This window comes from Vanellus vanellus, assembly GCF_965231255.1.
Source record: "Vanellus vanellus genome assembly, chromosome: 14".
Taxonomy (NCBI): domain Eukaryota; kingdom Metazoa; phylum Chordata; class Aves; order Charadriiformes; family Charadriidae; genus Vanellus; species Vanellus vanellus.
In genome coordinates this window covers 3,667,583-3,682,604 of record NC_138919.1, presented here as the reverse complement: position 1 = coordinate 3,682,604, position 15,022 = coordinate 3,667,583, and the positions used below count along the sequence as shown (strand labels likewise).

General features: G+C 40.0%; 2 protein-coding genes across 2 annotated transcripts in view; one reads left to right on the top strand and one right to left on the bottom strand.

Annotated features, from left to right (window-relative positions):
* The window catches only part of KATNIP (katanin interacting protein), a gene marked incomplete at its 5' end in the record, with an annotated part of 58,661 nt that extends 54,006 nt beyond the window's left edge, over positions 1-4,655 (bottom strand). The window contains 2 exons of the mRNA XM_082490837.1: positions 2,888-3,057; positions 4,594-4,655. Of these exons, the coding sequence (XP_082346963.1) occupies positions 2,888-3,057; positions 4,594-4,655 (232 nt within the window). The remainder of the gene's footprint in view (positions 1-2,887; positions 3,058-4,593) is intronic.
* Positions 4,656-5,665: 1,010 nt separating this feature from the next.
* The window catches only part of GTF3C1 (general transcription factor IIIC subunit 1), a 44,607-nt gene continuing 35,250 nt past the window's right edge, over positions 5,666-15,022 (top strand). The window contains exons 1-8 of the mRNA XM_082490771.1: positions 5,666-5,889; positions 6,525-6,734; positions 6,893-7,069; positions 8,174-8,317; positions 8,904-9,000; positions 9,473-9,596; positions 13,605-13,763; positions 14,371-14,486. Coding sequence (XP_082346897.1) covers positions 5,669-5,889; positions 6,525-6,734; positions 6,893-7,069; positions 8,174-8,317; positions 8,904-9,000; positions 9,473-9,596; positions 13,605-13,763; positions 14,371-14,486 — 1,248 coding nt within the window. The 5' untranslated portion in view covers positions 5,666-5,668. The remainder of the gene's footprint in view (positions 5,890-6,524; positions 6,735-6,892; positions 7,070-8,173; positions 8,318-8,903; positions 9,001-9,472; positions 9,597-13,604; positions 13,764-14,370; positions 14,487-15,022) is intronic.

Genomic DNA, 15,022 nt, shown 5'->3' with positions numbered 1-15,022 from the left:
AAGCAGGGATTGCTTCAAAATTAGATCAGGTTGCTCATTACAACTCTCTATACCACATTTTCTTTTTTGGGTTGGACAACGCTACATGCACCTGTGCAGTGAACTGTTAGAGAATTGATATGGGCAAGTCTTAACTGAGGAAAAACATAAAAGAAAGATTACTTTTAATTGTAGTCACTTGTGCAAACTGGTTCACCATGAGAACAAGATTGCACAAGTGGTACAAGCAGGTAGGAGAGGATAGGCACAGGGTAGGACCGTTCCTGGGGCAAGAGTGTATGCTTGTGCCAATTTAGAGATCATAAAATTACAGAGCAAGAAGAACCAGATGTTGTTCTGTTGCTTCAGCACAAAGTATCTGTCTCTTAGGCCTGAAACAGGACTAAGACCAGGTCTCTCTAAACCAGGAAAAATAGTAGTTCAAATCCCAGGCAGAAACTGATGTAGCTGAGCTAGTTGTCTGAGCTACAAACATTACTTTAGAAAAAAAACATCCTTCTCGCGGGATGGATGGGATGTGAATACCAACCACTACCTGTTTCGGCACACAAAATAGGTCCACTGATGTCATTCCCATGGAGGCTTGATATGACCGTACCTATTCTAGTCACCAAAAACTGAGTAGTACATCATCAAAATACTAGTCATAATCAAAGGAGATTCCATGCTACCCTTAAGCCACGTCTTTGTGACAACACCAACATTCACTGGAAGTACATACATGCTTGTGAAACTGCCTGGGTCATACACCCAAAGAAATGACAGTATACCTAGAGACCAGCTTCACTGCCTTATAAGCCCATAATTTACTTTAATTCATTTACCAAACCTAAGTGTAAAAAGTTTATCAATCATTATTATCATTAATTACTCCTAGGGAAGACAGACGAAGAAAACAGTCCAGACAAATAGATTTATGATGACACTTTCGGGAACCACAAGGAGGGATTTGTGCCCATTCTGTATTATTATCACACATTCCTAATTTTTCAGTGAAGACTAATCCCATAGATAGATGCTTTAGAAGTAATAAATGATGTAATAACTCTCATGGGAGATGGACAGGAAAGAAAATTCAGTGCTGTATCTCAGCTAGAAATAAATTCTCTAAGTAAAATCATATTCAATCATTAAGAAGAAATGCCTAGAAATTAAACAGACTGCAAAATTGCTAAGGTACTACCCCCAGGCAAGACGCTTATACAGATCACCAATGACTCCCACTCTGGACTCTAGTGGTAAAATCAAATGGAAGAAGAAAAATGACAGTGATGATTTGGTTGGTATCTTTCACTGCAGCCACACCTTTAAAATAACAATATTGGATAGCTAAGCCACAGCAAAACTCTGAGTTCTCTTCTGCAGAGATAATGCTACTGTCTCTAAGTTGATGGAGTTGAGGAAAGGAACAGAAACTGCCACTGAAGTCTTTAGAGGTCCCTAAGACAAGCCGAAGTATTCTACCTTAACTGAATCAAATGGCATTAAGCAACCATAAAAACAACCAACTTTGGTTAAGCTTAAAGATAACAGCTGCACAACAGAACTTTTAGAGGAAATTTCTCCTGACAGAGTTCTATGACAGCTGCTGCCACAATATCCCTGCACAATTTTTGGACCAAAAAGTTGAAGATGTTGCTTTACACCCTCTTTAGCTATCTAAAGATATCATGCCAGTGTGACAGAGCACACCATTGCCTTCTTTTTCCAGTACTCAAGAACATGAACTTTTTTGCATCATTACACACATTTTTACTTTCATTTAGAACAGTGAAACTAGGTGACTAGCTGATTCCCCATCACCATCCCAAACAACCTGCAAGAAATTATACAGCAGACAGCTAAGCCTGAACACACTTACATTTGAAAAGAAATAGTATGTACCCAGTGTAGCAGGAAAACAGAGAAAAAAAGAGATCAAGGTTAGAACAGTTACTGAAAGAAAAGTTAGTTTCTTTCAATCATAATAAATTATCATATTAAGTAACCTTTTAAGATCTTTGTCTTAATTTGTAAGTGAAAACAAGGCTTCAGCAGACACTATCTACACAGCAACAGATGAAAAAGATACACTGTAAGAGACAAGTTGTAGCAAGTGTGAGGGTAACAGCCTAAGGCTGGTAAAGTGTTTTATGCAGGGATTTAGTGAAATCAACTTTACTTTCATTATGCTAAATAGATTAGAAAGCCAGTAAGCTCACACTTTACACCTTCATACATGCAAAATTATTCCTGTCACTACGTTGCTCTCTATGACTGACAGACTTAAATTAGAAACAAAATACACATTTTTAAATACAGCCAGCTAAACACTTGCATAAAATGGTAAATTTTCTTTACTTTAAATATTTAAATAAAGATTAGCTGTCTTTTTAAGGTGACGATTATTACAGCTTAAACATATTTATGAGCTTAATGCAGCTATTACTGGATATAATTTGATTATAGTCTATGTCATCAAATGTCATTTGTCTACAGAACACCAGACTTAGATAACATTGAAGCCCATCAGATTTTAAAGCCTATTAATGGTGTTATGTATCAGACAAAGGTATACCATTATTTTACACTGACAATTTATATACATTTCTAATCTCGTTTTAGTTGTAACTGTTAAACAAATGGAGAGGCAAGGAAATTAAACTTTGGAATTAGTTAGGGATCAACTAAAAAATTGATAGGCTGTTGCAGAGATCATTCCTTTCACATGACCAGCTTAAGTAGTCTGATGAAAGAGTTCCATGGAATTTCATTCCACCAAGGTCAAATGCTACTGCCTCCTTATCACAGCCTGACCAGTAATCTCACCGACTGAATTACAACTCTGATGAGTAAATGCTTAAATACTTCTAGACTGCAGTCTCTGTAAAACTCTCATGTAACTCACCATTTGTCCTGGTGGTCTTTGTCTCATTTTTAAGGCAGCTATGTGAGTTGATTTTTCTGCGGCAATTTCTCAGCTCCGAATTAGCTCCATTCAGATACAGAGAAAATCCTTGTTCTAACTGCTCCAGTTTGATTTGTATAGGATCCTTTCTTTTTAAACGTCTCAGTAGCCTGAAGTAGAAAGGAAAGTAATTCATCATTACGCAGAGCACATACAGATGTCAGATTAGCAATAAATGCAAAAACACAGAATGTCACAAAGCTAAAAAACAAGTTCCTAGTCCAAACAACAATTTCAGCATATACCTTCCAGGACTTGCTCCTGCTCTGTAATGCTTGTATGAGTACCCACACGCTGTGACATGTGAAGTTTGACTAAGCCTCTTCCTTCCGAGATTTTTTTCTATGTTGTTTCTCATTTCACATTATTTTTCTATTTGGTAAATTTAACCTTTCTTCTTGATAATATTTAAGACTTTTACTTAGAATATCAAAAAGCTTAAAAATGGTTGAGCTTTTTTCAAGAAAAAAAAAAGAGAAAGAAAGAAAAAGAAAGAAAAAAGATTATTTGTGTTTTGAAACTTGAGGGGGGAAAAACCCAATTGATCATGCAGTTAGAGATACCAGAAACTTAAAGTCTGGTTAAAATAATATTAGAAAACGCCCCTCCCCAGGCTCAATTTCAGTGAAACACCTACCCACCCACTTCCAAGTGTTGTCTTCCCTCCTGTCACCATGGGTTATACTCAGTCCATACTAATTCCTTCGGTGAGGTGACATGCAGGCCAGGAGGTTGTGGCCATGTGGGTGACAATTTCCGCCTGCCCCAGCATGTTGCTTCCTGGTTTCCCTCTGACTCCAGGGTGGGTCAATCCACAGGCCAAAGTCCCCCGGGGGTGTAATATTAAATAATTTGGTTTTGTCCTTTTCCAAAGCTGCTTTAGGAGAGTATATACGAAAGAAACCTGTATTCACAAAAATTGGCTGTTCTTCTAACATAATTGTGGCTTTCGGAGGTTTTTTTGGTCTTTTCACCGAACCATTCAGTTTTTTATAGAATTTGAATAAGAATTTGAGTAAAAATCTTATGAATTGTGGTAAAGCAGGGAATCCAGCAAGAAAATTCTGTAGGCCCTTCTGAATTAACCAATGAAATGAATGTCTAGGGCACAATGACAGGAAGATTCATATGAACAAAGATTAACATAAATGTTTTAAACTTGTTTGAAAGATACAGAAGTTTGCAAAAGCCACCTCCATGTCCTTATCTCCCACCTTAACAGAACCTGACTTTGCACATTTAACTTAATGCAACTTTTGCATGCAATTTTCTGTATTACTGAAAACATAAAAACTTTGTCTCATAACAACATCCTCACACAGTGTGAGCTGCTCATTACTTCTGATTCTAAAACCTCTTGCTCTATAAACAAAAATCTTCCCTGTAAGCCATGGAAACAAGAACTATTTTATTAATAAATTTATCTATATTTTAAAATATGCTAATAACAACTTTGATGTACTTGGCAAACAAAGAGAAGAAAAGACAATCACCTGAATGCTTTAAGACACGGCAACTCAGACTTTGCATCACAAGTTTAAAAACCAAGTTTTTAAACTAATATTCACAACTGCTATTAGATACCGTGTTAGATGGTACACAACAGCTACTAAATACTCAATGGTGGTAACAATTCTGTATCTTACCGGTTTCTCTGCTGAAGGGATATTAAGTATTCATCATGTTTTTCATCAAAGTCAGTCACCATATCCTTAATATAAAGCTGTAAAGAGAACATGATTGTCACACTGAAGTATAGAAATGATTTATTGCAGGGTACTACTAGTTTTGCACCCTCAATAGACAAGAATGCTATAAACTGAAAAAAGCTCCTCCTTCAACAAAGCATAAAACTGTAAGCGTAGTAAACAAAGTTCCTGAAGAACAGAGGAAGCATTACTTGTTTTACTTGTTTTTCAGAACCCTTAAAAATCTACTGAAGAGTCAAAAAGTACTAAAAATTGAAGGCATATGCTATAATGAGTTGATAATCCAAGAAATGACAAACAAGTCAATTCTGGGACACATGCTGAAAGGGCCGTGCCCAAAGCCCAATTGCAGGATGATTTTCCTAAATTGCTACTGCTCATGAGGTCAGTTAATTCTGGAACTTATTCGCTGCAGAGGCTATGTGCATTTAAAGCGTTTAAGTGAAGATTTTACCTTGCTTGCCCTTCAGGAAATACAAACTTTTCCAGCAATTCCCACCACCTATCCCAGAGTCGCTGCTGCACGTTGTGGTCGGGTACCCTCTTACACACGCAGAAGTTTAAACTTGCCACCCAAACATTTAATTTAGTTCTGTGCCAAAAAAACCAAACCAAAACTCCGTATTTTGTCTCTTACCGACCGCAGCGTATCTGCTAACACACTACCCTTTCCCGCGCCCCCGCTGAGGTAACGCGGCGCTGGGGCTGAACTGACACAGCCCCCCCACCTCGGGCCGGACCCCCCCGAGGCACCGGGCTCAGGAGAAACCCGGGGGCAGGGTCCCCGCCGGACGGAGACCCCGCAAAAGCTGGGCGGGGCGCGGCGGCAAGAAACGGCGAAGAACGGCCGGGCCGGACCGGGCCGGGCCGGGCCGGGCCGGGCCAGGCTAGGCTAGGCTAGGCTAGGCTAGGCCGCGCCACCGCTGCCCTGTTTGGTCGTTTCCTTGGTTACCGTCGCGGGCGGTGACCTCACTTCCGTCGCGCCGGTCCATACCCGGCAGCGGCAGCGGGGATGGAGGCGCTATGGGCGCTGCTGGACGAAGTGGCCCTGGAGGGGCTGGACGGTATCACGCCGGGCGCGCTGTGGCACCGCCTGGGCGCCCGCACGCCACCCTTCCCGCTGCCGCTGGAGCCCGCCACGCAGCAGCTCCTCTGGGCCGCCCTCAGCGCCCAGCCCGACGTCAGCTTCTACCTGCTGCCGCGGGCGCGACCGCCGCTCCGCCTGCACGACCGGTGAGGGCCGCTCCGCCGGGCCGCTTCGCTTCCTCTCCTCTGCTCCCGCGCTTTCCCCTTCCTGCCGGGCGGGGAGGGCTCGCCCCTCGGCCGGGGATCCCGCCGGCCTGGTCCGCCGGCCGCCCCGGTGGCGCCCCGCCGCCCCGCTCCTCCCCCGGGGCTGTTCGGGCCTTGCTGACAGAGCCCTGAAGCAGGCGGTTGACGGCAGGCGAGGCGGAGCGGGGTTTGAAGGCCGTAGAGGAGTCCCGAGAGGTTTCCGTTCTCATGACTGTTTACCACTGAAGCACGAGCAGAACGTATACGTCCCTGTTCACCGGGGTGGATGTACCTGTTGTTCTGCTTTTCTGTAAATTAGTACTTACATATGTTTCTTTTATTTTCACCACTTCAATATCTTCTAATTTTTGAAAAATAAATAAGGTATTTCCCTCATGCGCTCTGCATGCTGATAAGCTTTGGTCGTACTCGAGGAGTGGAACTCTGTTCTTAATGTTTTTTCTAGTCTCGAGGTTTCAGAAGAGTTTAATTTTTCCAAGATACTTCATAGAGGTATCAGCATTGTTTGTAGCTATCTTCTTTTTCAGTTCCAAATTCCCCTTGCCTGGTTGAATGTTGGCTCTCTGCCTTTATTTCAGTTATGAAGAAATAGACCTTGAAACGGGGATACTGGAAACCAAAAGAGATCCTGTTCCTTCAGATGACATTTATCCTGTCCACATGATTTTGGATAATAAAGATGGCATACAAGGTTCCTGCCAGTATTTCAAAGAGAGAGTAGATATCACTGATCAAATAAGGAGGAAGGATTTGCAGCCGTGTTATACTTATGTAGAAGCTGTTGAAAAGTGAGTGAAATCCTTATATCTGTCATTAAAAGACTTTTAACTTAAGTTTTAAGTTTGTGCAGGTTATATCAAGGATGGTGTTGGGGGGGGCAGGGAGTGATTGATCTCTCTGCTTTTATGGAACTAATAATAATTTATTATTCCCTTCCGTTTCTTAGATGGGGAGAGAAACTAGTCATTGTTGCTTCCCAAGACCAGCGTTACAGAGCTTTAATAGGTTGGGAGGGGGACCCTGACTTAAAACTCCCTGACTTCTCCTACTGTATATTGGAGCGTTTAGGTCGTGCTAGGTGGCAAGGAGAGCTTCAGAGGGACCTTCACAGTGGGGCCTTCAAGTAAGTTTATATCTTGCTATATGAATTAATTAGTTTCCAGTGGTTATTTATAAAGATCTGTTCACTTAAGAATTCCTGTGTATTGATTTAAACTTGTATCTGTATTGGTAGTGTCTCATCCTTACTACCGGGAGCCCTGGGTTACTGGAGCCTGTATTGCTAGAACGATACTGGTCTCTTCCTTGAGTTTGTTATACTTCTTGATATTTTTCTCATGGGAACAGAGATTGTCTATTGGGTCAATACACGTTTCTAATTTGTGGAAGTTCTTGCTTTCTCTAAATCACTTTTTCTTCAAATTTGGGATTAAATGATGATTTTACTTTCTCTTTCTAAACTGCTTAGTAAGCATCTTATCCTGCCCAAGTTCTGACGAGATTCTTGCACACCCAACTTTTGTCGCCAGCATTTGCCCTGTGTGACATCTTCCTCTATAAGACCTGAATGGGAGCCTGGGTTATCAGCTCCCAGACTAGACCGTGTGTTTTATTGATGGAGGAGCATTGCACAGCCTCTTAGGGGGCTTCTGGTTTTGTATTGCCATGCTGGAGAATATTAGCATTCCTGTTAACGATTCGCTGCTTTTAGGAGATGAAGTGTATGTAGCTAGCAAACCACGTGGCATTGTTTTTTGCCACTTAGGAAGCTCTTTTAGGTAACTCAGATGATGGGGGCAGAGGGGAAATCTTCTGTGGGTACTTTTCTGTCAGTTCAGTGGCCTGTGACATGAACACCACAGCTATTACAAGGGGAGCAGTGGTTGTGGTGTAGCCAGGAGTTAGAAAGAGAAGGTGGAGAAAGAGGGCATGGGGATACAATATTGGTTCAGCTGTCTCATCAAACCATGTCATCACATGGTGATTGTGCATAGAGGCTGTAGGTTAAAATCAGAGGTATTTCTGCTTAATTGGATGAACTATGAAAATAAATTTCACAGGTTATCTTAATTTGAGCACTTCCTAATTTTGCAATTGTCACAAAAATTGAAAATTAACATAACATACAGAGCTAAGACCATAGGTAAAGTGTTTTGGGGTACTGGATTATTAGAATTTATTTGCAGAAGTTCCTACACCTATAGATATCTTGCCATCTTTTCTTTAGAGTGGATGCTGGAAAAATTCATTATCACCGAAGAGTATTGGACAGAAACGGTCTCATAACAATGCAGTCCCATGTCATAAGACTACCAAGTGGAGCACAGCAACACTCAATTCTTCTACTTCTGACTCGCTTTCATGTTGATAGGTATGTGCCACTCAGATGTTTTATAGATCTCCTGGGTAGACTGTGACCTTTTACTGTGAGGAGACTTTGCTCTGTTGTCACAGAACCATCAAAGCTGCCTGGTATTGACCCTTCTCAATTTCTTTATTAACTCCTCTTCTAAATGTTGGATGGTTAAAGCTTACTTGTCTTGGAACTGTAAACAATAGGGTATTCTAGTGCTTGTCACTTGCCTATGTAAGCCTAACTTCTTATTGTAGCACTAATCGTTCTGTTAATTTTGAGTGTTCTCACTTCAAACACATTTCTAATCATGTTTTTTTTTATTTCTTTTCCTATTTTGGTTATGGTTAGAACTTGTGCTTCTGTGGATCGCCCATGAAGTAACAGCCTGAACTTGGTCACTGTTCCCTCGGTTGGGTTCTTTTCTTAGTGTCAAATTCTCTCACGTGCTATTCACAGAAGGAAAAGAAAACCACAATTCCTAAAATAATCTGAGAACACTTCAGCATACTTTCTCTAGTGACTGACGTTTCGTAAAGGTACAATTCGTGTTTATAAAGCTATATGCATGCTTACACATAAAATAATTTTCTTTTCTTGATAGGAGGAGCAAATATGATATTCTGATGGAGAAGCTCTCAAGTATGCTAAGTGCTCGTTCAAACCAGATGGAAACATTAGGAAACTTGAGGGAAGAACTGGTGAGATTCATTAATCTCTTTCAAATTCTTGCTCATGTAGAATCTAGATGATTAGTCTCAAAGGCAGTCATTCATACTGCCTGTTTCTTTAAAGTTGCACACTATTTTGGGGTAGGGTATCAAAAGAAGGCTCTTAACCTACTAGATCAAATTACTGTTTACAATAAGCGGGGAGTTCTATTTGATCCACCGTTTTGGAAAAGTTTTGTTAATGGATATCATTATGCAATTCTTACTTGCATGATGCTGCTGCTGCTTGTTTGGACAATAGAGTTGGAGGGGCAGAATGCAATCCAGAAGCATCTCACACTCTGCCTGGTGTCTGCACCAGCAGGCTTTTAAGATCCTTCTTTGATATCCTGCCCTAAAATACTGTGTTTTAAGAATGGGCAGTATGAATGCTTTTAATACTAATCACCTGGAGGTGAGACTTTTGAGCTACAATGACTTTTGCTATTTCTCTTTGCATTAGGGCCTTTGTGAGAGAACTTTCAAACGTCTCTATCAATATATGATGAATGCTGGCTTAGCCAAGGTAGTATCCATCCCATTACAAGATATACACCCCAATGGCGGACCCTACAAGACAAAGAAAGGTAACTAGAACCATATTTTCACTTTCTTTTTATGTAATTACACTGATGCCATTCTATCTATAAGATTCAAATTTTAAATTTAAAGATACCTAGGTGAAATTCTGTCTACGCAATTATGTGGAGAAGTATGTTAATAAAGCTAGAACAGTGCAGCCCACTTGAATTAAGCATTTGTTCCAGGTCTTTAAGAAATGGATGCAGGAAAGTTTGTTGTATATTGATGTAAGCTTTTTCATGGATTGTGACTCCTCATAAGACTGCTCAAGCCAATACAAAGTAAGTAGGGACAAAGAGATCAGTCTGCTGACTTGTCAGGTTGAAGTTGAATGACAAGTCAATAAACTTGACAAAAATACATACAAAGTTATATAAAACAAAAAAGACCATTATGAAATAAGAAGCAAAAGAAACAGACCGTCTTCGTTACGCCTTTTGCTGAAAGTCATCAGAATGCAAAGCTTTTCTGGAAAGTTTCATATCAAATTATGAAAGTAAGCTTCTACAGCACTACCTTGGAATTCATTCAGTAAGCAAGAGAGCCAACAACTCCTATGCAAAAAAGTCTACTGAGAGATACTTTAATGCATAACCGCCTTTGAATTCAAAGTTAATAGGTTTGCACAAACTGCTGATAACTTCCAAACGTGTAGTGGAAAGACAAAGAAGAGCAGAACTGCATGAAGAAAGGGAATGAACAAAAGAAAGCAGCTGCTCTCAGAAAAAGATGCAGATAAAACTTGTGTGGGGAAAAAGCTACACGAAGTAATAATAGAAAGTATGAGGAAGGATGGTATCACCAGTGGAGTTAATGCAATTGCTTAAGGAAATCTAAACCAAGTCTTCAATCACAGAAAATCCTAAGAGGCAGATTTGCCAGGGTTAAAAAGAAAATAGTTCTAAAACATGAAGAGTGTGTTTTTCAGAGATGTAGTGAACTGGTTGGGGGGGGGGGGAAGTGATGCAAACTAAACATTGCAAATTATATAGTCTTTGTGAATAGGAATGATCATGAAAGAAGTGAAAGAGCCAATAAAAATGTGAGAAATTCAAGAAGACAAAAGTGAATGCCAGTTACATGAAGCTGGATTAAAGCTCTTAATAAGACAACAAATTCCTTCAAATCTTTTAAGTCGGGGGGAAGGAAATCTCTCTGTAGGAAAATTATTATGAACAAAGAGAAGCAGTGGCCAAAAGTAGGTACAGAATCTAGCACAGTTCAGAGAGGAATATCCCACGTTGTACTGAATAAATAAACGAATGATTGAATGAGCTCGTTGTCATAAAATATACAGGTCCACCTCCTTCCTGTAAGACTATCAGAGGGAGTTTTACACGGGAGAATTCATTTAAGTTCAGACATGAACGCAGTGGAGATCCTCAAAAATGTTGTAGAATGGATCAGTATGCAATAAAATATATGGGAAAAATTATCATCAAACTGTTACAAAATATGTATTGTACATAGTTAATGTATTTCTGGTCTGAGAAAATGTCTCAACGTACAGTGGTTTGTATGACAGGGTTACCTGGAATCACACCATTTAGCATTGTTATTGACAAGAAACTAGATTCTCTCTTACACTGTCCTTGAGTAGATTATATTGCACCAGACTGTACTTGTTTATACTTCCTCACACTGAATTAAGTTTTGGAGATGTTCTAATAAGCTGGAGACATTTGCAAATAAACCCCCAAAAACTAGATAGTATTGCTAAAGGGTAGGAGTTTATAATCAGTAGTAAAAACATCTAACTTCCAATTAAAGTATTTACTTAAAAGACAAGAAAATACAAGCCCATTTATAAACTTGGTGGCAATCCACAAGGCAGTAGATATTTTGTCACAGATTGGCACAATGGCAGATGCATTCACTACTTAAGTTTGTCATGAAAAATGCCACCTGATGAATCTTTTGCTTGAATGATAATTCCATCTTACAGACGTAAAAGCTGAAAATCCACATAAATGCCTTCAAAAACACTAGGTATTAAACTAGGATGAATTAATAATAGCTGATTTTCATTGGAGATCAAGATAGTTTAATCTCTGGAGTTATGCGGGAAAGCAGATAGATGTGGAGGATCATCACTAAGGATGAAGCCAGAGCATCTGCTATGGGAAGCACATTACTGGGCAGCAGGAGCTAAAGTAAAAAGAATTGGTTGGGTTTGGGGTTGTGTGTTTTTGTGTTGTTTTTTTTTTGGTGTGGGTTTTTTTGTTGTTTTTTTTTTTTTTCCAAATACTGCTTCCAGTGAAAATTAATAGGCTGTAGAAATACAGAGGATGTGATAACAGTGCCTGCAGCCCTACTAAAATGTCAGCACTTAATTACTATCCCAAGCAGTATCTTAGTATACTGGCAGGGAAAGAATTCAGATTGAGCAAAAATAATGGAATGATCTGGCCTGGAGCTCAGTCACATGATGAAGTTCCTGTGTATTAACTTCATGTCAGCTAGGCTTCAGTAACTGATCATATATATACATAAGATAAAATTCATTAACTGAAACCTTAACGATTTCAACTAAAGCTTTCACCTGGCATTTTTCACAGCAGAGCTGTACCAGAGGAGTGGAGATGGCTGTAGACGTTCCCACCCACTGCTGCAGCATGAATTGGCTCCTTCTGCAGTAGCTGCTGAATCACTAAGACTTTAGAAGCTGGCAATGTACATTAACCTATTTCTAGCTTCCCACTGGTCCTTAAATTGTTCAACAGGCACTGAATGACACTGATGGTAGTTGGTCATCCTTATATCAGGGAGCAGGATTGCTACTGCTTTCCTGAAGTCATCTGTCCCCATTCTTCTGTGAGATCCCAGAAGGGTCAAATAGGTGGAGAGTTACAGCACAGCCAGTGCACAGTAACATGTTAAGATGTGGAAATGAATCATGTATGAGATTCTTGTAGCTGGTGGGCAGCAGTGTGTTCTGTCCTTGTATGCAACAACCTTAGATTTTGTATCTCTGTTTTGATTGCATATAATTATAGTACACCGTACATGTTAATAAACCTAGCCACTGCCTAGGTGCAGAGAGTAGGTTAGGACTGTGGACAAGAAATCTGGAGCCTTAGCTGCTCATACATGGTTGCACATAAAGATTCTATAATATAACTAGTAGCATGTGTTGTGGAATCGGCAGACAAATGCTGAGAAGAATCTATTCTCATAGTGATGTTGGAATTGTGCAGCATAACTGTACGGTTTAGTTATGCTGTAAGAGCTTGCTGAATGGGGTGGGACTCTTCTATTTGATCCTTTTCTGCAGAATACCAGTTGCTTAGTTTATGCTTCTTCCAACGTGCATGCGTACAAGTATAGAAGATGATGCTGGGACATATGATAAACTGGCAGTTCCTTTAGGTGCTGGGATTTTTAAATATGGGGAGCTGACAGCAGTACCTGATAGGGCCACTAACTGGTGTCCACTTTGCCCTTCCTCAGCAAGTGATCAACCCTGTGTTAAGGAAAAGATTTGCAACCAGGTAGCTTATTGCAGGAGTTCTTTATCTTCAAAAGTGTGGTTCTCTTTCATTGTGTGATTTGCATGTATATGAAGTAAAAAAAAAATGCTTTGAGTCTGTTGTAAAAAAAAAAAAAAAAAAAAGGAGGGATTTTATACCCAGTGAGTGATCTCAGTCAGATGTGTTTTCTGAAGAATAGTACTGTGGATCAGCACTTACTCCTTTCATTGATTTATTTGTGTTATTGAAATTTCTCCTGTTATTGCAGTGTTTTCCATTCTGCTTATAAATCGCTGTAGGGCAGTCCTAATGTTGATGCAGACATGAAGGTTTGGAGCACCTCAGAAATTCAGCTAGTCAGTATTTTGACAGACTCATATATAGGGAAAAGCTCTTGCAAACCATTCCTGGAAATAAGCAGTTGTCTTTGGACTTTTGTGTTCCCCATCTCGCTACTACTTTGTGCTGCGGAAAGAAGTATAGTAAACAAGTACACCCCCCCTGCATTTTGATAAGAGTTGTTGCTGACATTCGTGTTCACAGGGACTGATGTCATGGTCCGTTGCCTTAAATTACTAAAGGAATTTCGGAAGAAAATGGAAGATTATCATGATGATGATGAAGAAGAGATGATCACAAAAGCTATTCAGCCTGTGGATATTGTTTGTGAAAGGGATATGCTCACCCAGGCTTATGAGCTAAGTAAGTGATGTAGTAAGACGTGCCTTGTATATATAAAAGAAAGGTATATATGGGGGGGTGTTAAGTTCTGGTTGCTTTCTACGTATCAGAAAGTGTCATTTTTTCATGGAAAAGGTGAGCTTTATGTTCAGATTAGACTGGAGCTATAGGTGCTGCCACCTGTTAACCCCTCCCCGGAAGCTTATCAGCTATTCAGTGCCACCAAAATAAGAGCATGAATGAAACAGGATGTTGTGGTGGGATGAGAAAAGGTGACGAAGAAAACTGTTCCTTCTTCTTCTCCTACCTCTTTTCCTTTCATAATGGAGAAAATATCTATCTATGGAAAGCTGTCAGGGAAAAAATTCACCCTGCTTTTACTCTGAAGCTATCACTGTCAGACCTCATTCTGTTGGGGCACTGTGTCACATAAAATTGTGTTTTATGGCAGTATTTGACTGTATATTTTATATGTCTCTGAAAATACCTTCAATTGTTAGTGTTAAATTTTATATTCTGGCATATACAATTATTCAGAGCAAATATGGATGTATATACAAATGTATGTATGTATAATTTGGTCGGATTAGTTCCCTGAGATATTTTCTGGTTTTTCTTTCTGAAACAGTTGAAAGTAGGGGAACCAAAGGTATTTCTCAGGCAGAAATTCGCTTGGCTATGAATGTGGGCAAGCTAGAAGCAAGGATGCTCTGTCGCCTTCTAGAGAGGTACAAAGTTGTCAAGGTAAGGTTAAAATAAAATAATTTAGGTACTTATTCAAACTGGAGATACAGTTGTGGTTACTGTGGTGGTATGCTATAACTTTGTTAACTTCAGACAATAGAAAGGGCAGGGATTTGAGAATTGACAGTGAAAGAGTTCTGGTAAGATTGAAAAAAGTATACTTTTTCCTCAACCGATGTAATACAAGAAGTGTTCAAAGAGTACTAAAATTTTAACCTACTGTAATCTCAGAACTAGATCTAGTTGTTAGAATGTAACATATCTGCTCTCCTAGAGTATCTTTTCTTTATTGTTTCGTCATCAGCTGCCTTGACACCTAATAGTTCGCTGACCCAGATGGACAGGTATTTTACATTGGTTTGTAACTGGGTGCTTAAGTAATAAAGCTAGGGGGGGAAAAAGGGACATGGCCCCATATTTGCTGTCTGTGCATGCTGAGCGCACGTTCCAGAGGTCCACACCAGCTGGTGGGATTCTGCTGGACGCCACTTCACAGCATTCTGGAGGAACACTGTTCCCAGCACTGTGACATAGGT